This window comes from Magnolia sinica, chromosome 14, assembly GCF_029962835.1.
Source record: "Magnolia sinica isolate HGM2019 chromosome 14, MsV1, whole genome shotgun sequence".
NCBI classification, from domain to species: domain Eukaryota; kingdom Viridiplantae; phylum Streptophyta; class Magnoliopsida; order Magnoliales; family Magnoliaceae; genus Magnolia; species Magnolia sinica.
In genome coordinates this window covers 4,868,345-4,892,553 of record NC_080586.1, presented here as the reverse complement: position 1 = coordinate 4,892,553, position 24,209 = coordinate 4,868,345, and the positions used below count along the sequence as shown (strand labels likewise).

The window sequence follows — 24,209 nt, the reverse complement described above, 5'->3', positions numbered from 1 at the left end:
TATGCATTATTGGTACATGTATCAATGATACAATGAATTTTATATAGTGTCCCTATGCGATATATTGCAATATCAATACATATTATTATACATTGCGTGATGCATGCGATGTTTTGGTCTGATACTGGGATTTATAAACAGCATGCCCATCAGTGGATACTGTGTAGACACTGCAACTGTGACCATCAGCATGGCACTTCTATACACATGTGTGTATCCTGGATTTGCAACTATTTTCTTCCTAATCTATACAAAAGAAATGAATTACCAAGTGCATTCCGCCCCATTTCTTCTCTTGGATCGTGATTTCTTGACCAAAATTATGTTTTTATGCGAAACAACTCAAAAGATGTCAAGTCGCGCATGATGTCTGATGCAATTGCTTTTGGATGCCTATTTTGTCTCTTTATGGAAGGAATAAGTTTGTTCATGGTATGATATTACAGTTTATTATCTTTATATTTCAGTCCTCATTATTTCAGTTCAAATTATTGTGGTGGCTTGGTGGGTACTTCATTTTAGTTGTCTTATAACCTATACCTTAGCGTTGACAAAATTTTATCATGCATAGGGAATGTCATGAACCTCTTTGGTAGCACGGATTATTCTTCAAAGCATGCTATTGTGGAGAACAGAGTCAAACGACTTGCATTTGCCTGTCTCCAGGCTGTTCATCATAACAGGTGAGTCATTATCATTTGGTCCATTTTCATAGCTTTGCATCTTGCATTATTGATATTGTTCATCTACCAGGAAAAAGAACAAAATTTGCTCTTCTCATATTCGGTTTAGCTTAACTATATTATACACATTAAGAGGTAGTTTGGATGCCAGTAAAATCCTTTAGTTATGAAAGGTTACAGGTAAACACATTACATGTGGTCTTTGGATGCCTGAATTGGTCTGTAAACACTTCACAGGGAATGAGAGCTTCCCTTTTTTTTTTTCCAAAACTTCCTGGCATGAAGCTGTGTTTCAGATTACCTGTATGGCTGTATCTGATTGCAGCCTAATGGTCATATTTTTCAAACAAATACACCTTCAAAGAGAGCATTGCAGCTGCTCTCTCTCTCTCTCTCTCTCTCTCCCTGCCTCTGGCCATCCAGCAACCAAAGACCCCTTCACGCTCCACCATGACTAGCGTGCCCACCTGATCATAGGTTTTCCTTTTATTTTTCTGTTCATAGTGATGCTGACTTCCTCGCTTGTTCCAGATCAAAAGAGTAGGAGGGGTACCCTGGTACCCACTGCTGTGCGTGTATGATGGTGCACACATACTGTTTGCTGAGCCCAGCATAGTATATACAATCTGTCCATTATTTTTCCCCGTTTTGTTTCCTTGGGCCTCAAAAATGAGGTTGATCTGAAAATCAGGATGGCCACACTAACAATCTGGACAGTTTTATTGGTTGGTGGACCCATCCAATGTTGTCATATCGCATAAAATAGAAGAAAACAAGTATAATTTGAATCATAAATCAGGATTTGAATCGTAAATTGTATGATTCAAATCATAAAATCGTAGGATTCATATAAAAAGGGATTCAAATGTGGGATTAGACGGGACACGAACTGAGCTAGCTTGGTTAACTCGCTCGACTTGGCCCGGGCTAGCTCGACTCAGCTCGGATCGAAAGCTAGGTTTGAGCCAAGTCGAGCCTTTTCTTTTTAGTTCGGAAAATTTTTGAGCCGAGCTCGAGTTGACCTAAGCTCGACTCAACTCGAAATCGACTTGGTTCGGCTCGACCTATATACATTTAAAATTAAATATAAATATATATAATATCGCCTTAAATTCCCTTTCCTTTTTCTGCCTTAGCTGACCGGCCCTCCTACCCTCTCAAATCCCCTTTCCTTTTTTTTTTCCCCGCCCTAGCAGACCCAACCAGCCCTCTCTCTCTCTCTCTCTCTCTCTCTCTCTCTCTCTCTCTCTCTCTCTCTAGTCGTCGTTCCCTGTCTGAGCAGTCGGTCATCCATGTCCGTCCATCCTTCCCTGTCCGAGCACTTGGTTGTCCTTGTTCGGCTGTTCGTCCTTGTCCGAATGCTTGATCGTTTCGTCCCTACCCGAGCAATCAATCGAGCATTCAAGCTTCCTTTACTAGCCGTCCATCCCTGTACCAGCACTTGAGCGTGTAACCCTCTCTCTCTCTCTCTCTCTCTCTCTCTCTCTCTCTCTCTCCTCTCTCGCCCTCACTCTATTTGGGCACTTGAGCTCGAACTCGGCTTGAACTTGGCTCGAGCTAGCCCATGCTATTGACCAAACCGAGCCAAGTTGGCCAGTCAGGCTCAAAGACCGAGCCGAGCCAAACTTTAGCTGAGGTAGGTTGCTGGCCAAACCGAGCTGAGTTGTGCCAAGCTCGACTCGTTTGGCTTGGTGTCCAGCTCTATGCGGGATTCAAATCATTGCTTAAGATTTGACTCAAATCGTAAATCGTAGGATTTTGACAACATTATCAAAGAGACTTTTCAATACTTACTGCACCGGACGACGAGATTTTGTTAAATTCTAGTCACCCATCACAAATATCGGTTGTGGTGTGGCCCACATGATTGTTGGAATGGCCTGATTTTTTTAGTCTCCAATCATCCTATCATATGAACCATCTGACTGCATTGGATGGCATATACTGTCCAAGGAGTGCCCCACAAATAATCAGAATTTTTTTAATGGTGAACATCCCCATCCCAACTGTTGCTTGTGGTGCCCATCTGATCTTTTGAATGGGCTGTTTTTTTCTGGGAGTCCAATTAGCCTGGTGAGAGTCATAATTTGACTGGATTGGATGGCATATACAGTCTAATGTGGGCCCCACAAATATTAAGAATTTTTAAAAGAGGAGTCATATGATACTCAGTCTGCATGTGACACTTGATACGCAACCACTCAAAAATTGTACATGGGGCATGTATTTTCTCAACTAAAACCAAGTAGATTATGCACCCCACTTTTTTTTTTTTGAAAGATAATGGGAGCTATCATTAAAAAGGCGCTGAGGTAGCGCCAAAAAAAAAAACAACAAGCACAACCTACAAAGATTGAAAAAGAAGAATTACAACTTTGCCAACCACCTCTTACCCACCGCCCACTCAACAACGATAAGTCAACTACTACTAGCAACCCGCTTGACACTTTTGCATTCATTATGGAAGCATCTACCACTCCTTTCACCCTATATTGACCATAAATCGGCAAGAAGACAACCTCCAAACAGCTTGAACTTTTTTGCGAAGGGCTACCTCATGCCAAGCCACAAAGAGTTCTCCAACATCTGAAGGCATGGACCAAGCCAAGTTGAAGCTAATGAGAATAGATGACCAAATTCGGCTTGCAAAGGGGCAGTGGATGAATAGATGGTTAACTGACTTGGTGTTGGACATACACATAAGGAAAATGTTAGGGATAACCATAGAACACTTTTGGAGGTTGTTGATCATGAAGACTCTATTTTTGCCCACAAGCCAACAAAAGCTGCAATTTTATTTTATTTTATTTGGGCGGGGGGTTGCATCCCGACTTGTCTTTAGTCCATATTGTACTGTCGCTTTCACCAACCATAGACCTACTAAGATGCAACGACTCCAAAAGAGTGGCATGCTCATCTACATCATCGTCTCGAAGGTAATGGCGGCATGGTGGAGTTCGCACAATCGACTTGCCACAAAGGTCATATCATCTATTGACCATGACATTGCGATTCAGAGTAAGGCAAGCAATATTTGGGAATCTAGTATGAAGAGGCAAGTACAACCCTCCACACATCTTCCCATAACCGAATCTTCTCCCCGTTCCCCCAAAGAGAACGCACCTTCCTTGAAATTACCTTTCACTCTAGAGATATCTTTGCAAGCTACCGATGCTCTGTAGTTAGAAGACTCCCTCGTCCTCGTCCACCATCCTCCCAGACATCCCTATTTGCTTACAATGATCTCTCTTCAAAGAGCTCCCCTTTCCACCCCAAACAACCACCACCATTTACCCAAAAGGGCCAGATTCATCAAGACCGAAATTTGAATATTAGCGCCACCTTCATCGTAGGGTTTACAAAATTCACTCTAACAGATGGAACGTTTTTTTCTCAAACGAGTCACCCCCCAAAAAAATCATGTTTGAGCTTTTCAAAGTGAACAAGGACTGCTTTTGGGCACCTGAATAGTGACATGAAGTTAAGGGAAGGGGCAGGTTGGACAAAGCCACTTTAGTGAGGGTGATTCACTCTCCAAGCGACTAATATCGGCTATATTGCCCCTTCCAACTTGCCGATTTTCTCTTAAATCTTTTTACCATTTATCCCAAAGATGCTTGGTCGGCTTTCCGATACGAAGGGGGAGGCCCAAATAAGACGAGGGGAAGACCCTGCCTTGCAACCAAAAGACCCGACTAGGGACTCGACTTCATCTTTTTCCAAGTGGATTCCTAGCATTTCACACTTAGCCCAAGTAACCTTCTGCCCCTAGACTGCTTTGAAACACCTAAAGTTATACTCCGATAGTCAACCTTTGCCTCATCTGCCTCGCAAAAAAGAGGCATATTGTACGCAGCTGGGTTTTTGGTTGTTTTCGGGGGGGCCTTTAATAAAACTTCAATTATCCGTAAAAAAAGAAGTTTTGAGCTTCCTCCAGGTTGAAGTGAAGAAAAAGTGAAAAAAATAAGATAATAGACAAAAAAGAGGGCCCTTTTGGCCGTGTTGGCCTGTATTAGGTGTATGGGCCTCATAATGGTGGTGATATAGCCTGTATCGGACTGTATAAGCCGATGTGGTCCATTTTTTCCTTTCCAGTCAGGCGATTCACCCCTGTATTGTGTAACTGTGGGGACTGATACGGTTAAGCTACGGGATCGTAACCATTTTTAAAACAATGATTCTTGCATAGTTGATGAGCAGAGCTGATATTTCTATTAGCATGATTGTAGCTGTATGCTTTTTGTTATCATTATAATGCATCACATATATTAGGACCCGATGCTGTTTTTTTTTTTTTTTTTTCAAAGAAAAAAATAATTATTGTTTCTAAACGTGTTCGGTATTAAATTTTTTTAGCCTCAGGCTTATTTTTATTTAAATCTTAATCTAACTATAATAATGTTTTGTACTTTGTTCCATAATAACTTGCTATTTGTTGGTGGGATTTTTTCCTTGCGGATATTTTGATAACAGATTCACATGTGGTTCCTTGAGACAGAGTTGCTTACAAATGTTTTCGTTCATAGGGATCAGCTGAAGGATCAACTTCTGATGTCACCTGAGTCCTCTAGTGTACCAACAGTCATCTTGCTGGAGGCAGTTGTTACCTTGACAGATCCCAACCTTCCATGGGTTTGCAAAGTTGTTGGCTATCTCTCACAGAGAAATACACATGGCTTGTTGCGGGATATCGTCCTTACAGGGGTACTACATTTCATCCCAATAACATGTTTCCATATCCATTTCAGTTGCTTCTTGTGAAATGCTGCATTTAAAGGCATATGCTTTTAAAGGGAACTTGCGTCTGTTTTCACCGGTAGTTGATTGTAGCGTTATACTACTTTGTGTTTCTACTTTGCATCACTGCATTGAGATTGAGTTATTGTCAAGCCTTTGCCGACCGCCATTCCTCGAGATCACTTATCATGTGGGAAAGGCAGACCCTTTTCTCCTTGGCCCAGCGGTTGAATGTTAGGAGTCGAAAAAAAATTCTTGAGCCTCGTTTTGGCTGTGTCATTCTAACATATTATGTTAGGTTGGTTTAGGTTTGTTGGATTCCAGCTGGTTGTTATTGTTAGTTGCTCATGATTCCCAGAGCCCTGTCATTAGGATGCTGAGATTTATCTTGAGAGAAATCAAGGTATTCAAAATCGGTTATGTAACGGCCGTTACATAATGGTAGCGGTCATAACTGTTACGCATTACGGGGCCGAAATGGCCATTACAGAAAAAACAGGCCGTAACGGACTGTAACAGACCGTAATGGCCCCGTAACGGTCCTATAACAGTTTTTTCAAAAAATAAAAATCATAACGGTAACGGTGGTGGCTGTTATGGCTACCATTACCGTTTCGGAACACCTTGACAGAAATGGTTAGATTAACCTGGAGCCATATTATTGGGAAGAGTATTTCCATGACAGGCTTCGTCTAGCTTATGTTAGGATCCTAAGTGGTACATGTGACCATTTTGAAAACAGTTATTTTGAGGAATAACCCTTGGATTTCAGGCAATTGCCACCTAACCTGATTATCATGGAAAGTGATTCATTAAATGTTATTGATTTGCACCAAGATCGTACCACTTGGGTTTATTTCTTCTCTTTTTTGTCATTGTTTACTAGTTCCTCTCATGGAGATTGGATTCACTCAGCATGCAGATAGCGAAGCAAGCAAAGTTGCTGTTAGATTTGCTAATTTGGTACAACTTTAAATGGATGGTAGTTTGTCTTAGGGCTTGTTTGGATTCGCGGTCCGGATTGTATAGTATTGTATTAAAGGTCAATTTTGACATTATACAATGTTTGAATTAGAGTTCGCGTCCATGGGTTACCATGCGCGCAAATACATCAGAAACTCAAAATTTTCAAAGGGCGGTAATCTATTTTCAGACGGCACTGCATCGTGCAGTGCAGTCTATTGATTGCGCTGTATTCTCGTGCGAGAGCATAGCCATCGCTTCGAAGATTTTTCTATCTATGGAGTAAAAAAATTTCCTACACCAGCATCGCCATAGATCATCTCCCTTCCATTGCATGAGGACATTCAACTGCTCCATTTCTTCTCCGAAGGTGTGAGGTTGGTTATACAATTGATATTCTCCTCGAGCTCTTGGATCGGACGGAGTAGAGATTCTGTAAACTAGATCGGACGCCTGAAAGCCAATCGGGGAGTGGAGTTTGCTGTTTTTGTTTCGTTTTTTTGTGCTGTACATGAGCAAGTGGTCGGATTAAAAGGGGTTGTGTTTTAAGTTTTGAGAGGGTGCGTTTAGATGTACCCCAGATCGTAATTGGTAATGCACAAGCGGTACTCTATTTTATACAATGCAAAATCTGAGACTGGGAGATGTATTTTTTTGTCGTAGTTGGGCCCATACAATCTAAGCCATTAATCCATGAGCCATGCCCCATGTCCACTTTTCACAAGGCCCAAATTGGATGGTCGGGATTGTCTGAAGGGAAAGGGTGCTCTGTATTTCTTCCATCCATCATGCGGCCAACCATACAGGAATTTCTATCACCAGAGAAGGCGAGTCCTGCAATTTTTTCTATGGCAAGGATGGATCCACGTCAGTAGTATGTTGGGCCAAGCAAAAGCTCAATTGAACGGTTGGGCGTTTTTCTCAGTTGCGGATGGAATTTGGTTGCATTTCAAGAGCAAGGGAACTGAAGTGCGGTAGAGCCATATTGCTACAGATGCAGTACATGTGGCAGGGCTTCAATCGGGATCGTTCATCTTGTTGGACCCACTAGATGGAAATTGATGATCGAATGATCCTAGACGTCTAAACCGCGGACTTATATTGACAGTGGGAAAGAAAAACAGTGATGGGAAGCAAGGGCAAGAGATGGCTATGGTAAGTACGATTTTAGAAAGATCAGGAGGCGAGATGAGGCCCACTAGTTGAACAGTTAAGATTGATGGATAACCAGGTCATGCATAGGCGCAGCATCCCCTGGCTGTGGGACTCATCGCGATGTATGGACCATAGTACAGGAAACTGCCGTAATTGATAATTAAAATGAAATCACAAAACGGATGGACGGGTAGGATTATTCACAAACATGACAATGGGCCCCACTTGGCTTCTCAGTTTGAGAACTTAAAAATAGCCACCGTCATACAAGTGCTATCAATATTATACGTATATACAATATGCAACCCTAATACGTCGTATCCAAACATTGATCGAAGGAAGAATTTGTATACTTGCCCAAACAATACCTCCTGTCCAAACGTTGATTTATGGTATGTTGATTTGGATGTATTCTGAAATTGATCGAACGTATACATGAACAGTAGGTGGATACAAAACAATACACCCTTATACGCGAATCCAAACAGGCCCTTAAATTATGTAGATCTTGGATATTCTGAACTCCATTTTAAATGGAGTCATGATTACCGAGGGAATTAAGGATGCATGCTATAAAATAGGTATCATTAAATGGATGACGGTCCTGGTGCTCGTTTCAATAAAATTTGTTGCCTTTTTGAAAAAAAAAGGGATCACATACTGTTTTTTTTTTTTTTTAAAAACCATTCCGAAGGCGTTGCATCAAGGAGAAGCATGCTGAAAAGTTTGAACGAGTTCACTATTTTTCTTTTTTGCTTAGCTCTAGTATTAAACTCCATGCTTGTTTGGTCAAACAATGCCCAATATTGACATTGAGGGGTAGATAAAGAAATGTGTTAATATGTGTGTCTCTTTAGAGAAGTGAGAGGTGATGGTCATGCTCTAGAAAGCTTTGTGGTGGAGCTTGTTTTCCTTAATGAGATAAAATTTCATTAACCTCCATCCAATGGAAGGGATTGAGACCATTAAATTTCAAGATTTTTCATTACATAGTTCTTTTTTGGGTATAGACCACGACTCATGTATTTGGCATCCAATGCTTATGTGGGAAGGATCACCCCCAGAAATGTTCAGCAGAAGCATGTGTTGGATTGGTTGCTATTTGTTGGTGATGGGCCCTACTTGTGGATTATTTTCAACCTATATAACTGATACAGGTACGGGTAATACAGTAAAGATGGGGTTGGGCAGATCTTGAAAATCCAACTTATGGATATATGGGCATGGGAAAGATAGGATACTGTTCATAAGCGTAATCTTGTTGAAATATTTTCCTAACACTTGTTGCTGGATTAGTACGATTAATCATCAGTTCTAAATAACTAACAGCTCTGGAGTTCAAAATCCCAGCAGATCTGGATTTCAGGTCTTAGCAAAGGGAATCCCATATTGTTGCCATTATCTGAGTATGTCCGAGTATATCCGGTGTATCCGGATTTTGAAGGAACCAAGTGTCACAGTTTCAACCTCATAGGTTTACTTCATGCAATAATAAGCATTACAATTGAATTTGCAGCCTTGTAGTGTTAGCATCTCCATCCAATACATATTCCTTCTACATCTCCATTTGCTATGCTTCTTTTTTGGTGAAAGAATTTCTGATCTGATCATTTTAGGCTTACTGTATGCATTGATGCTGCTCATGTATAATCATGTATAATGTCAATTTGTTTTAGTAATAACTATGCCTTTGATGCAGCGAAATGTGAAGACTCGGGATACTTCTCAAAGTAGATCTTCCTTGGAACGAGTTGTTACGCTAATTGCTTCGCATATCGGTCAGCACCCATGTAGTTGTTCTAATTCTGACTCACGGTGGAGTTTCTCCTCACAACTTCTTTCCATACCTTTCTTGTGGCAGCATTTTCCATACTTAAAAGAGGTAATTTTGCTAAGTAGCAGATCTGTCTTTTGTATATGTTTTATGTTGTATAGAATCTAGATGTACCCAAGTTTTTGGTGCTGGAAGTATTGTTGGTGAGCAGATACCATGTGGGTGAATTATGGGAAATAATCTATCTTTTGCAGAATCCAAAAGTTAAACTGCCAAATTTATATTATCAAGGCTTGGGAAACATTTAAATAAGTTTTGCCATGTCACTTGACTGTCAAGTGCTATTTTCTATTTGTCGAGGTTTTATTTTTGGTTTCATTGGAAGTAATTTTTCTGGCATTCCAGGTCTTTGCAACTCGGGGCCTAAGCAGCCATTATATTCATCAGATGACATTGTGTTTTCATGGTCATGCCAATGTTCTTCCTGATGACATATCACACGAATTTCCTGGGTATGCCTGTCTGCTTGGAAACATATTAGAAACTGCTGGGGCTGCCTTTTCTCAACCAAACTGCACATTTGATATGGTAAGGAACTGCTGCATGCTACTGAAGTTTATTTCCCTTCTTCAAATACTTTCTTTACGTGCAAGAATAAGAATATATTTGGTTACTTGATGTGAGTTGTGGGTTCATGATATTGCTGAGTAGACATTTGTTATGGGAAAGAGAAATGAAAATGCATTGCCTTAGTACCAGATGCAGTCTGCTTTCAACAGCATCACAGCTGTATTAAATGTCAAGTTAGGAGGCGCGCTGGAGGATCGTTGTGTATTGAGATAGATCCAATCATGCTGGTTATCGTAGCTTTATTCTTGATTTTTTTATTTTTTATTTTATGTGGTTCACGAACTGTATCTGTATCTGTTCTACCATTTTGCCGAAGGATACAAGAACTCTGTCCTGTGACATTGCTGGTCACTGTAATACACTGCAATTTTATTCACAATATTCTTTTTTCTGAGGTGAACTTGTGTGTGGTATGGTTTTCTTTCTTTCTTTCTTTCTTTCTTTTTTTTTGAAACAAGTGTGCAACCACATTATCCAGGCATAGATAACATCATCGCCGCTGCCACCACCACCACCACCACATTAGAGTAACATTGAAACTGAGAAGCAAGAAGCCAAGACTAGAGAAATAGAACAACCATGACTAGGAGCACCGACATAGATGTAATTTTATATGGTAAGAAAGGTAGGCAGTTTTTTATGAAGCTCCCCATTTCGAAAATTAACTTCTTTTTTTTAATCCGCAATTTCATCCACCCAAATGATTGATTTCGGGAAATGTGGTTGACAACAATAAAAGCAACTGACCTCTTTGATCTATCCTTCCTCAGTATTGCATTCAAAATTCTTTATTTGAGTCAAGGATATACAGGATGGTAAATTATAACCTTCTAGAAGACGAAACTCGCTTTGTTGCTGAGAGAGGTCCACTTCTCCCTCTTTCTTCCAGATCAACTAATGCAGTATTCACTTGGTTTTTAATCTTCCTTATGAAGGAATGATGGTGTGCCTCATTCCCTATATTGATAGTTTGCATGAGGGCTTCACTCTGGTTATCCATGCAAGTCCACCCTCAATGCTCTTTAGACCTTACTAGTATCTCTTCTTCCCTTGGTCTTGATTAGACCTTTGAAGTGAGTTATCTTTCTTGTAGACCTTCCCTTCCCTGCTTGAAGATAGGGAAAATACCAATCTCCTAGAATGATAAAATTTGTGAACATAATTGAGCACTGGCTCTAATCGGCAAAGCATACCATCGCACAGCAGACCTCAAATCACACTCCAAACCTCAAATCAGACGACAGTGTGCCCCTCATGGGGTTGCCATGGTTTAATACTTTTAAGTTTGTTTATAGCCTATCTGAAATGACATAAGATCCCCTGGACAGTTTCCCATTAAGGTATCAGATATAGACACTCTTATTTCTAATTAAGATACCAATCTTTTGAAAAATAATTAAATTGAAAAGCACAGGCCATTTTATTTGGACCAAATTTCATCAATTTAAGGTGGAGGCGGGAACCTTACTTCAAGGGTTGGAAATTTTCAAAGGCCATTTGGAGGGTCCTCAAGTGGTTGAAGGTGACTCTAGTAATTTCATCTTGTGGGCAATGTAAGAGGCATCAAACTAGCATGCATTGGTGATTGGTGATGGAATTGTTGATTTCACAAATCCGCTCATGCTATGTTTACATATGTATGTGCTGAGGCTGGTGGGGTACCAGATAACCTCACTAGTGAGGGGTTATCTAGATCTTTTTGTTTTGGGAAAATCTCCACTACTTGCGTGGCTCATTAACGACCCTTGTATCAGGTAATAAACGTAGGCACCAAGTTGGCACTGACACAAACATGTACCAACGTTGGACCATAAGTTGAAAGGACAAGCTCAAGTGGTTGGCTGCAAAGAATAGCAGGTAGCCCACTGTGCATGCCATTTTCATTGAACCATAAGTGGAAGAGATATTTTCTAGTAGTTGGCTGCAAAGACTAGCATTGAGCCCACCTGATACTTCAAACACTACTAACATGCAACATAATCGTAGCCTAAAACTGCGTTTTAGCCTAACTATGTTGTGTTACCAGAAAAAGGAGAATTGTGAACAGTTAAAGTCTAGACTCTAGAGCACACAATGGCAAAGAAGCTTGCTAAGCATAAGTTTGTAGGCGATTGGCTGAAAATTGCAGTGATAGGATGACTCCAACATCTGGTTGTTGTGAGTTTGCTGGTTAAATTTGGATTGCTGCTCTAATCTTTATCAGACAACCACAGTCCAATCCCCTTGATCCTTGTGATATGGCCTATCCATGACTCCATGCGCTAGTCCATCATAACAAGAGTCTTGATTACTATACATGTTTGTGACATTTACTGCTTGGTGGGAACTGCATAGAATCTTTACACAGTGACCTTCATATCAGCACTGCACTAGATAATAGCTCTTTATACACATCTGGGACCTACATGGAATTTCTATGCGGTGACCTGCATATCAACACTGTATTATATTTTGGACATGTCTGTAGTGTGTTAATATGCTTAGGTCCTATTTAGGCGCTACAAAAAATGTGCACATTCCATTTTCACCAATTTCCGCCAGAATAGGCACACTTGGGATGTGTTTGGCTGTCAATGGAGAAAAAACAATCATTTTGGAGCCAAATTCGGCCCTTAAAACTGTCTGAAGTAAATAATGAGTAATTCGATTTTACTTCCTGAAAAAAAAAGAAAAAACCAAAGATTTTTGGTCTCTCACTCTCAATCTCTCACCAGAACTCTCTCTCAGGATCTCTCAATCTCCCACCAGAACTCTCTCTCAGGATCTCTCAATCTCCTCGCTCTCTAGATCTCCTCCCCTTTCTCTCCCACTCTCTCATGATGTCTCTCTATCTCTTTAGACAATGATGGCAACGATGGTGATGTCCGTCCCCGGGGGGGGGGGTGGGTGGGTTGTTGATGATTGTGATATGATGCATGGATTGTGATGATGATAATAGGGATGCTGGCTGGATGGTGATTATGATGATGATGCCGGGGAGGTGGTGGTGGTTGCAACGATGACGCCCATTATTATCTGCCGGTTTTTGTTTTTTATTTTCCAATTCTGGAAGTCTCTGCCAAGGGGATTGCAATCCCTCCTTTTATTCACAATTGTGGCTGAGAGCTTGAGTATGTTGATGACCAAGGCTTCTACATTGGGAATGTTAAGAGGTTTTGGTCGAATTTTCGGAAGGCTATTAGTCACGTTAAAAGAAGAGCAGGTCATGATGATCAGCCAATCCATGACAAAGAAGGTAGGTTGCTCGAGGATGGGACTTGCATTATGGTGGATTGGGGTGATGTAATTTGGTTTCTGGAAGGATGTTTAGCTTAGGGATACACAATTGGCAGTTTCTTTCCCATATCTATTCTCTTTAGCAATTAATAAAGTGGCTAAGTTTATGGGCTGCTTTGTATCCATGGGGGGTTCCATTGTGTGGAATGTGTTCCTTGAAGAAATTTTAATGATAGGAAATGAGGGATTTTAGGTATCTCATTAGCATTCTTTGTGATGCCTAGCATTGGTGCCTCAAGTGGAGCTAGAAAGTATGGGAAGTGGCTGGCAAGTGTTAGCTTCTCCTCTAAATTTCTTCTATTTCCTAGAATGGTAAATCTGGATATTCATGTGCCAATGTTTGGAAGGCTTCTATTCCTCCAAGGGTGCAAGCCTTTTTGTGGCATGCTGCAGAATAAAATTCTAATGGTCAATAATCTCAAGAAGAGGAAAATAGCCATGCCGAGCCTATGCTTTATGTGTAGAAATGAGGAGGTATTAGTTGACTACTTGTTTCTTCATTAGGCCATATGGGATCATTTCCTCGAGATATTTAAAGTTCAGTGGACTGTGTAAAGATCACTCTTTGATGTCGTTGCATAATGGGCTGATGGTCCTTTCTTGATGCACAGAAGATTAATTTGAATTTATTCCCATTCATGTCTTGCGGGGTATTTGGAGAGAGGAATGCTAGAATATTTTATGGCAAGTCTCCCCTCCTGTCTCTAGCAGTCCATAATTTCTTTGGTCTTTGGGTGGGCTCTGGTGCTTCCTGAGTTTGCAGGGACTTCTCTTGCTTTACTTCGAAGGGGTTGGGAATAATTTTTTTGGTGATTATCTTGGAGATTTGGCTGTGGATGCTGCACTTGAATGTTGCCTCAGTTTTTTCTTTTCCTTTTTGTTGGTAGCCTCAATGCAGAGTGATGATAGGGTCCCCTTCTGCTCTTCATATCTTTCTTTGTACTGTTCTTTTTTTGTCTATTGTAATGAATCATGCGATCTTCTCAAAAGATGATGATGATGATGCAATGATGGTGATGTTGACACGATAATGATGATGACATGTCGTCGTCGACGATGACGACCAGCTGATGTTGAAGGTGATGATGATGCCCGAATGATGATGATGGTTCCTGTACTGTAATGATGATGATAGTCGGATGATGATATTGATGCCTGGATAATGTGGTGGTGGTGACGATGACGAGGATGATGTTGCTGTCTAGATGATGATGGTGATGATGATGCCGGATAATGGTGATGATATGATAGTGATGATGATGATGTTGATGCCAAGATAATGATGGTGATGATGACGCCCGGATAATGGTGATGGTGATGGTGATGATGGATTCTGATTTTTGTCCAATTATTTTTGAAGTGGATTATCCCATTCACCATCATCCTTATCGTCATATTGGATGTTGTAAATACAAGGCCCACCACATGTTCATCATTCTTATCATTCGATACTGCATTCTTTTTATAAAAATGATTTTTGTTTTCAAGACATTGACATGCAAATGACATTATAAAAATAAACATGAAAACTGACATTGCCATCCAAATAACAATTTTATATTAAACCAGCCATAGGGAACTGACGTACCAGAATATCTGTTCCATTGATATCTGTTTTCAGAAAATCATTCGGGATTGTCATCGCAACTGGCCCATAGGCGTGATTCGTGAAGTTGTCTTCTTAGCAAGATGCCAAGATCAAATAATGTAGATAAAGCTAATTTGTTTGTGTTAAGCACTGTTATTCCCATTAGTAGATAAGGGCCTGTTTGGTTTTCCAATTACAACCGTAAATTGCTGTAAATGGGTAATGATTATTTACTCTCGTAATTGTATGGTGACATCACTTATATTTGACTGCAATGATGATTTTGCTACATTGTTTGTTTCACCTAAAAAATTATTGTAAAAATGGTAGTTCTTTAATGTGAAAATGTAATGCTTACCATTTATTTTACCTACTTTTACAAGTGTATTTAAATTTCGATTAATGAGCCATAATTCCCATTTAAACGAACATCTGGAAATGATAATGATGGCTCATTTACCCTGCATTTCATAGGAAATTGGAAAACCAAACAGAGGCCTTAAGGTCTTATTGAACTTTCCATTTTTTCCGTTCACATTTGTAATTGAACAGTGTCATTCCTATATATAGGAAAAAAAACAATTGAGGCACAGGTTACTAATGCAACATGCATTAGGTATCCTATTAGTTAGGTTCCATTTATTAACATACCATCATCATCATCATCATCATGTCCTTGATAGAGTGGAATGGCAGGACAGGATTCGTGCAGCTGACCCCAATTAGTTGGGACAAGGCATCATAGCTTTGTCCCAGCTCTAGGACAAGGCTATGATGATGTAGATGATGATAATATGTTAATTTCTCATGGCATCTAGGTCTAGCCGACAAGTAACCCGGTAGTTGACTGTTCTTTCCATTTTCTGGTCGTTGCTGTAGATGGAGATACATCTGCCTTTAATTGTTTATTGTTAAAAAATGTGCCTTTGTTATTCAACTTTGATAAGAAATATTGAGATGCTGAATACTTATGTATATTCTTTCATCTGTATTAGGCCATAGACTTTGCAGCTGTTTCAACATTTTTGTTGGAGGCATTGCCGCCTATAAAATCTTCCATTACAGCAAGTAAGAAGAGTTTGCCTTCTCTATTGTATACTTGATTTATTTCTTTTAACACACTATTTTCCAGAGAGGTCTGTTTTTTCACACTGCCAATGAACACAACAATTAAAGCAGGTCTTTTACTTGATTTAGATGGAATGTGGTTACATTTTTTAAGCTTGCTACATTTACCCCAGTACTAGGTTTGATTGCTTGGAAGTTTTGTGTTGTTTAATTTAAAACATCCACTATTTTGTAACTATTTATTTATCATTATCTCATTGAACAAGCTGAGTTGACACTGCAATGGGTCAATATTTGAAACATATTGTCGTCGTTGTCGTCATCATCATCATCATCACAGTAACTCTGTAGCAGCTATTTGGCATTGTTCTGGCTGTAGTTTGGTGATCGGCAGCCAACCTGACATCAACCTTTCTCCTTTACCCGATCTGGGAGGAGATGTTGGTACAATGGCTAACAAGCAGAATTTGACAAAGCAACAACCCAATGTGGGAAACAAATGAGAATTTACGTGTATACAAATATTATAGAGAATTTAAAGATACCTAGTAAGTTGAAGTACAGATGTTTCAGTGGTGATGCTGTTTAGAAACATGGACTGATAGGTGGTCTATCCATGTGTGAGGTTGTTCGGGACAACCAATCTGACTGAGGTTGCCACATTTTGCTGGATGGTGGTCACCAATAAAATCCTCAGATTGGATCATCTTCAGCACTGGTTTCTCTCAGTTTCCAAATGTCTCATCTGGAAAGAAGCAGAGGAATATATTGCCTACCTTTTTGTGGGTTGTATAGTGGCTCCTGCAATTTGGAGCCCATTCGTTCACTTGTTTGTTGTTGGGTTCTTCGTCATAAAGTGGCAGAGACTTTTGAAGGATGGCAGGTGGGTTCATTTAGAGAACGAGGAAAATTAGAGGCAAATGCTCTCAGGTGCCGTCTTGTGGGGTATTTTCATATGGCAAAGTACGTGTGGTTTTGAGATTCGGTCACGTTATGGCCATATTGGCCATTATGTAATTGCATTGGTCACTGCCATTACACATTACCGGGGGAACCAATTGAACTTAAAAAAGGGCATGTAAAGTCCCTTGTATCAGGGCATATCAGCACCATGACGCACGAGGTGTAACAGTGCGTCGGTGTTACACCTATAAGAACCATTCCGTTTAATTTTTTCCCACCTTTTCACCTCTTTATCAAGAAAAACGCAAGAGGAATGTTTATTAGATTCAATCACGTTATTGCCTAGATACAAGATCGAAAGAGGGGATTTGAGTGCAAATCAAATGCCTGAAGCAGTTTTGGTCTGTTTTTGAGAAAATAAAAAAAATTGGTAGACCATTTTTTTTTTTTTTTTTTTTGTATTTTGTTTGGTCAGATTCAATATAACAGGCCCCATTCCAATTGAGGCCTACTTGATTTGTGCTCTTAAGAAGATGACTGATAGTAGTAACTGTACCATTCATCATTATTTATTTATTTCTTCCTCAAATTTCTTGAGGGAAATAGTATATATAGATTATAGATGCACTAGTGGGATGAATCCCATGGATTGCACAAATTTTGGGCTGTTTTCAGGGTATTGAAGTGTGTACCCAAATTAGGCCAGGACTATTCGTCCATTTTTTTAAAAACAAAATTCCTCAGTTTTCTTGAGTAGAAATGGCATATATAGGTTAGTGATATGCACTAGCGTGTGTGTTATTCACTCAATCGTGAATATTTATTAGTTATTTACTTATTTGTATCTACGTTTGTGTTTGACACTTTGACTGTGATCACTTTATCTGTTTATCATACATTATACTAGTGACTTCTCACTTGTGGTTTGTGTAATTGTGTCAACTTATAATCTTATTTACTGATATTAGATATTTAGAATATCACATAAGAATTTTAGGTCATGTTTGTAAACCATAGATTCCATGCCAAACAGTGGAAAAGGAAAAGGGTTTTCCACTGATGTGACAATTTTTTTTTCAAAAAAAGTTTGGATAGCAAATAAAAGGGTGGGTTTAACTGAGTAGTCATTACAATTTTCCATAATTTGGATTGTTGGCACAAGAAGCTAGGTGAGTATTGTAAGAGGAATTTGAAATTTCCACTTGCTACCAAAACAAGAACTCAAAATTGGAATCTATGTTTCAATAGTTCTCATCGAAATCATCATTAGATAATTATTCTTTTTATTTTATTTTTATTTTTTCCATTTCTTTTGCCTTGGATTCCATATATACAAACATGCCCTTAGATCAATTGGGTACCTAGTACTTAACTTTAAACAGGCAACCTAACAGACATCATTCTTACCAAAGAATGGCCCGTTACACCATCGAATACATGTCGAAAACAAAAAAGAAAACATATTAGGGATCCTCACATTTTGTTGAATTTCAATATTTTTTTGAGAATTTTGAAAAGAAAAACGGCCATTATGAGATTGGGTTGTACCAGTCAGCATGCTGGCTGATATGCCGGCTGATGCTGATACTTGAAAGAACTTAGGAGTATGGGAATATTTGAAGATGAAGTGAGGCTGGTACATAAGGTAATAGTGAAAATTAAACACTACTTGATAGGATGTCCCTTGGAGTAGTGGAGTCACCCCTTTATTCTACCTAGAAAGTAAGTCCTGTTTTCATGTGTCTAGCCAAAGAGATCTTGAGGAGAGTGTTTGTTTGTTCTGGTTGTTGGAAGCTAGAGTTGAGTGTAGAGGGATTCTCATTTGCCTTTGCCGCAACCTAGCTATCGAGTCAATGAGATCTCAACACCATAATCGCAAAGAAATGGACAAGAGTACACCCACAAGAATAATGGGGTAGAGAGGGAGAAATAACTTTATTGATATCAAACTTCTACTTACAATACTTGAGAAAAACTCACACTTAAGGAAATTTTGGACTGCTTACCTCATACACAACCCCCCTTTTTTAGACCATAAATGAATCTTTAATGAGAATCCCCCCCAACTAGAGATTGATTTCAAATCAATCATAGTTGATTTCAAATAAATCTATTCTACTTAAGGTAGCAAAAGCCTAACAACAGTAAAAGCAAATGTAGGAAATAATCATCAAAATCTTCAATCACATATTTAAATCAGCCCCCATATCACCGATCACTCATGCACAATCCCCCCTTTTAGAACATAAATGAATTTTTAATGAGTCCCCCCAACTAAGAGATTGATTTCAAATAAATCTATTCTACTTAAGGTAGCAAAAGCCTAACAACAGTAAAAGCAAATGTAGGAATTAATCCTGAAAATCTTCAATCACATATTTAAATCAGCCCCCATATCATCAATCACATCCCCATATCTCCTACAAATAGTAAATTGTAGCTTTTGATATTTAGGCCCCAACTCCATAAATAAACAGTCCAAAATCAGCATATGCCGGGCCCTATGGTGGGCCGTTGGCCTGCATCAGCCTTGGAGGAAGGTTTAGAAGGCCAAGCCCACCACCTGGTTTTGAGAATGAGATGTATAGCTAGGGTGATGATTAGGGATATAACTCTCTAAGACAACAAGATACATTGACACAGTGGAATTAAAAACAAAGTTGATGCGTGAAGGCCTCTGAATCATTTCCAACTTACTACAAGATCCTACAGTGGTGGAGTCCTCTTCTTATTAGATTCTGGATTGGATTGTGGAAAAATCAATTGAACTGCAGCTGCTAGGCTTAATTGTAGATTAACTCAAAGATGTGTGGTTGGGTTGAAAAACCTTGTGTCCAGATTCATATTGTTGCATCAGGCGCATTGTACACGACCATATTCGAGGTGTAGTGGTATTAGCTTCTAGCAGTTACTAGCTTACTGTGAAACATTTTCTCTTGTCACAATATATATATATATATATTTGAAGAATAACTGAAATTTATAAAAAGGACCCGCCAGAAGACGGGAAAGAGGAACAACAGAGCTAAGAAAGAAACAAAAAGGATATATATATATATATATATTTGAAGAATAACTGAAATTTATAAAAAAGGACCCGCCAGAAGACGGGAAAGAGGAACAACAGAGCTAAGAAAGAAACAAAAAGGAAAGATTGGCAGCGTTAGCTGCCTCAACAAAAGGGGCCCATCCTAAAACTGCTGCTTTAACGTAGTAGATGACCTCTTGAACTGAAGAATCCTTGTTCTCAAAACACCAACCATTTCAAGACTGCTGCTTTAATGAAGTAGACGGCCTCTTATCATGATTTCTATGTTTTTACTTTCTCCATTGTGGTTTATCATAACTTACCAATCGGAAAATAAAAAGGTTTATGACAACGTTTAACTTATTTTTTCTTAGATTCGACATTGGGTGAAGCTGAAATGGCTGTTGATGAGGAATTTGTTGAAGTTCTGAGCAAGGATTTGGAGCGACAGATTTCCAATGCAATAGATCCACTCTTCCTTCAGCAGTTGGTGTGTAATTCATTAACATCCATCCGTATATTTCAAAACCAGGAGTTGACCCCGTACCATTTTTGTGGACGGTTCAGTGTGAACTGATCCAACTGCCACTCCAAACTGGTCTGACCTGCGTTGACAACATGACATGATAAATGAATAAAAAATTAAATAAAGGTCTGACCAGTTGACCTATATGGTCAGACCGGTTGACAAGGGTGGTTTGATAACTTTCCCTAAATGGGCTTCTAGTCACCTGACCTGTTTTGGTGGATGGGTCTAATCCAACTGTCTGGTCCGGTTTGGCTTTCAAAACTCATCCATTCTGTTGTGTCAGTTTCCAAAGTAACACAACTTTTAATTTGCTCCTGTGGGTGCAATTGAATTGCTAGATTCTGGTTGGAACTGAAATTGTCTTCCATGAACAGGTAAATGTTTTGTTTAAAGATGCCTCATCTAGCAATGGGATGCACAATGCGGATGTGGTGGCCGTGGGTGCAGTTTGTGCTTTCCTGCATTGTACGTTCAATATTTTGCCCCTTGAACGCATCATGACTGCACTAGCTTACAGAACTGAGCTCGTTCCTATACTTTGGAAATTTATGAAGCGGTGCCATGAGCGTCAACAATGGCCATCTTTATCTGAGCAAACAGCACATTTATCTGGAGATGCTCCTGGTTGGCTATTACCTCTCGCTGTTTTCTGTCCTGTGTATAAGTAAGACTACTTGTTTGGTCTTTGGCCTTTTGTGTTTCTTGAGGATGGACTCCTTTTGTCCAACATTCTTTAATTGCTATGATTATCCTTTTGTTTGAATATATGTTGCCTTTTGTCATCAAGAAAATAAAACAGTGAGCTCTAAGGTCAGTTGTGAGCTGTTGTGACTAGTGTACAACTTTATGTGTTGCTTCAGGCATATGCTCATGATAGTTGATAATGAGGAGTTCTACGAGCAAGAGAAACCACTCTCACTGAAGGATATCAGAGGCTTGATTATTATTCTAAAACAGGTTGTTTGCAGCATCTCATTTATATTTCTTGTAAATAAAGACATGCCTTAGCTGAATATCTTTCAATAATAGAAAAGGACTGCATAAACAATTTGATGAAAGTCAGGAAGTCCTAGAGAAAGGTCTGTGGTTCGTGAGTTGATGCCCACTAGTCCTTAAGAGATTGAAATCTAAACTCTCACTTCAAAAGGAAGAGCTAGATTCCATATTGTTGTGGATTAAGCTGCCTAAGCTGAACTATAGTTGAATGCTTCTTATTTGTGGAGCTGTGAATTTGTGGCTGACCAAATGATACTTCTGCCTTTTAAAAAGCTTTCTCATCATATGAAGTTGCTACATTGCCCTATATATTGTCTTAACTTTTGCTGTATTAAACATTGTGATGAGACCCATAACCCCAGGAAAATCCATTTCCCTTTAATTATACCTGCATCCTCCACATCTTGGTCTACTATGATAATTGTTTTAACACAACGTATTTCCTGTCTGTTTCTCACTTCACCCCTTGCAGTTGTTTATCAGCCTGGCAACTATGACCGAATCAATTAATTGAATCATTCACATTACTGCTCTGCCTTAAGGCTACCATTTATTGTTTGACAGATCCACATATTTGAGAAATCATACTTCCTCATTGTGATTTTGCTTTCCAATCGTTGTTTCATATCATCATTTTTCTCTGTGCTGCAGGCCTTGTGGCAACTCCTATGGGTCATTCCTGGAAAGTCCTCCACCTTCCAGAAGTCTGCTACCAACTTCTCTGATCATAAGAGACTTTCTATACATTTCATTCAACATAAAGTTGGCATTGTAACCTCTGAGCTCCTCACTCAGGTGAGTGAAGTCGCTGTGAATTTTTGAACTTTATCTTTTGACAATGATTGATGCTAGATATTAGTATCTGAACTTCGTTCATTCTATGTAACTGTTTGCTTCTTCCTTTCTAATTTCTCTTTGAACTATCTGCTTATTTGCCTTGATATCAAGAGTTTTACCTTAATAGGAAAAGTTATTGGCTATTGTTTCTTGGAACTCTTTTATGTTCATAATCGCGTTTCAGTGGTAGAACACTTGGATTGCATTTGGCCTTGTTTTTGAACTGTTGAGCAATCTAATGTTGGTTCATGTTCCCAAACAAAATGTTTAATCCATTGTTTCCTACTGTTTTTATGTCATTTCAGTTGCAAGACTGGAATAACAGACGGCAGTTTACACCCCCCTCTGATTTTCATGCACAAGAAGCAGTGGATGATATTTTTGTCTCTCAGGTATTAATTTCTTACATGCATTTTTCCTCTGAAGATGTTTTCTTAAACTTCTATGTTTTTATTTTTCATACATTCTTTTTCCAGGCTGCAGTTGAAAATACTAGAGCATACGACATATTAAAACAAGCTCCCTTTTTGGTGCCATTTACAAGCAGGGTTAAAATATTCACTGTGAGTAATTAACTTGTAACTTGCTTAGCTTTTGATTCCTTTCACCTGCTTATTTTCTTGCACAGTTGATAAGAAGCTTGATTAAAGGTCTGGTATGAGTAATTCCCTTTTCATTTGAAATTGCATTGTTAATGCTGCTTTCTTGGAGGCTTGGTGGTCCTCGGAAAGATATTTTCAGAGTAGCTCATTTCCTCTGTTTCACTCGCCTTCTGAACTTGTTGAATTTCTATCAGTCACAGTTAGCAGCTGCCAGGCAAAGAAATGGTCACAATGCTGCTTTCACCAGACATCGCTTCAGAATAAGACGAGATCATATTTTTGAAGATGCTTTTAATCAGATCAGTGTATTGTCTGAGGAGGATCTTCGAGGGATGGTATGGCCTCATGTTTTGCAATACAATAATTTGTGCCCTTTGTCAATCTTCAAATGCAAACTCGAACCTTTTCTGCCTGTTTAGGATGACATCTTCAGATGTGAACATGTTTTTGAGTTATTAGTTTGTTCTTATTTGATCTGGTGCTGAGTTGTAATTATTTTACTGCATCTGGGGTTTTTCAGATACGTGTAACATTTGTCAATGAATTTGGAGTTGAGGAAGCTGGTATTGATGGTGGTGGGATTTTCAAGGATTTCATGGAGAACATCACTCGAGCAGCTTTTGATGTACAATATGGGCTATTTAAGGTTTGCAGTTCTCCATAATCTCTTTATTTATATTTATACTTAACCAAATCTGTAGTCTTGTTCCATTCCAATATGCCGTTATTCTGGCATCAGTATTGCTAATAACCACTCACTATATGTCTATATCATTTTTGGACACGGCCTGTCTCTGAATTCTACATCTATTTTTAATTATTATTATTATTATTATTATTATTTTGATTTGTAACATCTAGCTTCACTACCATACATTAAAATCCTAATCTTTGGATAGAATCTGTAACTTTAATCCTTGTGACTGTCTCATTTAGGACCTGTTTGGATACTCTCCAATAAGTAACTTTTTTAAAACTTAAGTTTAACTTGTGTGATGAAAGTTACTTATCCCCATAATTTTATTTATTTATTTTTTTTGTCTTTTTAACTTTAACTTTTCTACTTCTCTCCCTCTCATCTCTTCATGTGATGGATGGTCCATATCAAAGGAGGCCCCACATGATGGATGGTCCACATGAAAGGTGGAGCCCACATGATGGACGGACCACATCAAAGGTGGGCCCCACATGATGGATGGCCCATATTAATGTGGGCCCACATAATAGATCGTCCACATCAAAGGTCGGCCCCTAATGATGATTGGCCCACATCCAATGTGAGCCCCACATGATGGATGACCCACATTGAAAGTGGGGCCCACACGATTGATGGTCCACATCAAAGGTGGGCTCCACAGAATGGGCAGTGGACATTGAAGGTGGCTTCCACAAGATGGATGTGACCCACATCAAGGTGGGCCCTATATAATGGACGGTCCA

At 39.3% G+C, this 24,209-nt stretch overlaps 1 protein-coding gene across 3 annotated transcripts in view; it reads left to right on the top strand.

The window, feature by feature from the left end:
* The window catches only part of LOC131225703 (E3 ubiquitin-protein ligase UPL6), a 69,457-nt gene that overhangs the window by 5,589 nt on the left and 39,659 nt on the right, over positions 1-24,209 (top strand). For all 3 annotated transcript variants that reach the window (XR_009161491.1, XM_058221279.1, XM_058221280.1), the window contains exons 4-16: positions 572-683; positions 5,210-5,387; positions 9,238-9,420; positions 9,718-9,900; positions 15,802-15,874; positions 20,180-20,295; positions 20,709-20,998; positions 21,195-21,291; positions 21,982-22,125; positions 22,473-22,559; positions 22,644-22,730; positions 22,964-23,104; positions 23,290-23,415. Coding sequence is in view for 2 of the 3 variants with exons in the window: in XM_058221279.1 (XP_058077262.1) it covers positions 572-683; positions 5,210-5,387; positions 9,238-9,420; positions 9,718-9,900; positions 15,802-15,874; positions 20,180-20,295; positions 20,709-20,998; positions 21,195-21,291; positions 21,982-22,125; positions 22,473-22,559; positions 22,644-22,730; positions 22,964-23,104; positions 23,290-23,415 (1,817 nt within the window). In the remaining variant the exon portion in view is untranslated. The remainder of the gene's footprint in view (positions 1-571; positions 684-5,209; positions 5,388-9,237; positions 9,421-9,717; positions 9,901-15,801; positions 15,875-20,179; positions 20,296-20,708; positions 20,999-21,194; positions 21,292-21,981; positions 22,126-22,472; positions 22,560-22,643; positions 22,731-22,963; positions 23,105-23,289; positions 23,416-24,209) is intronic.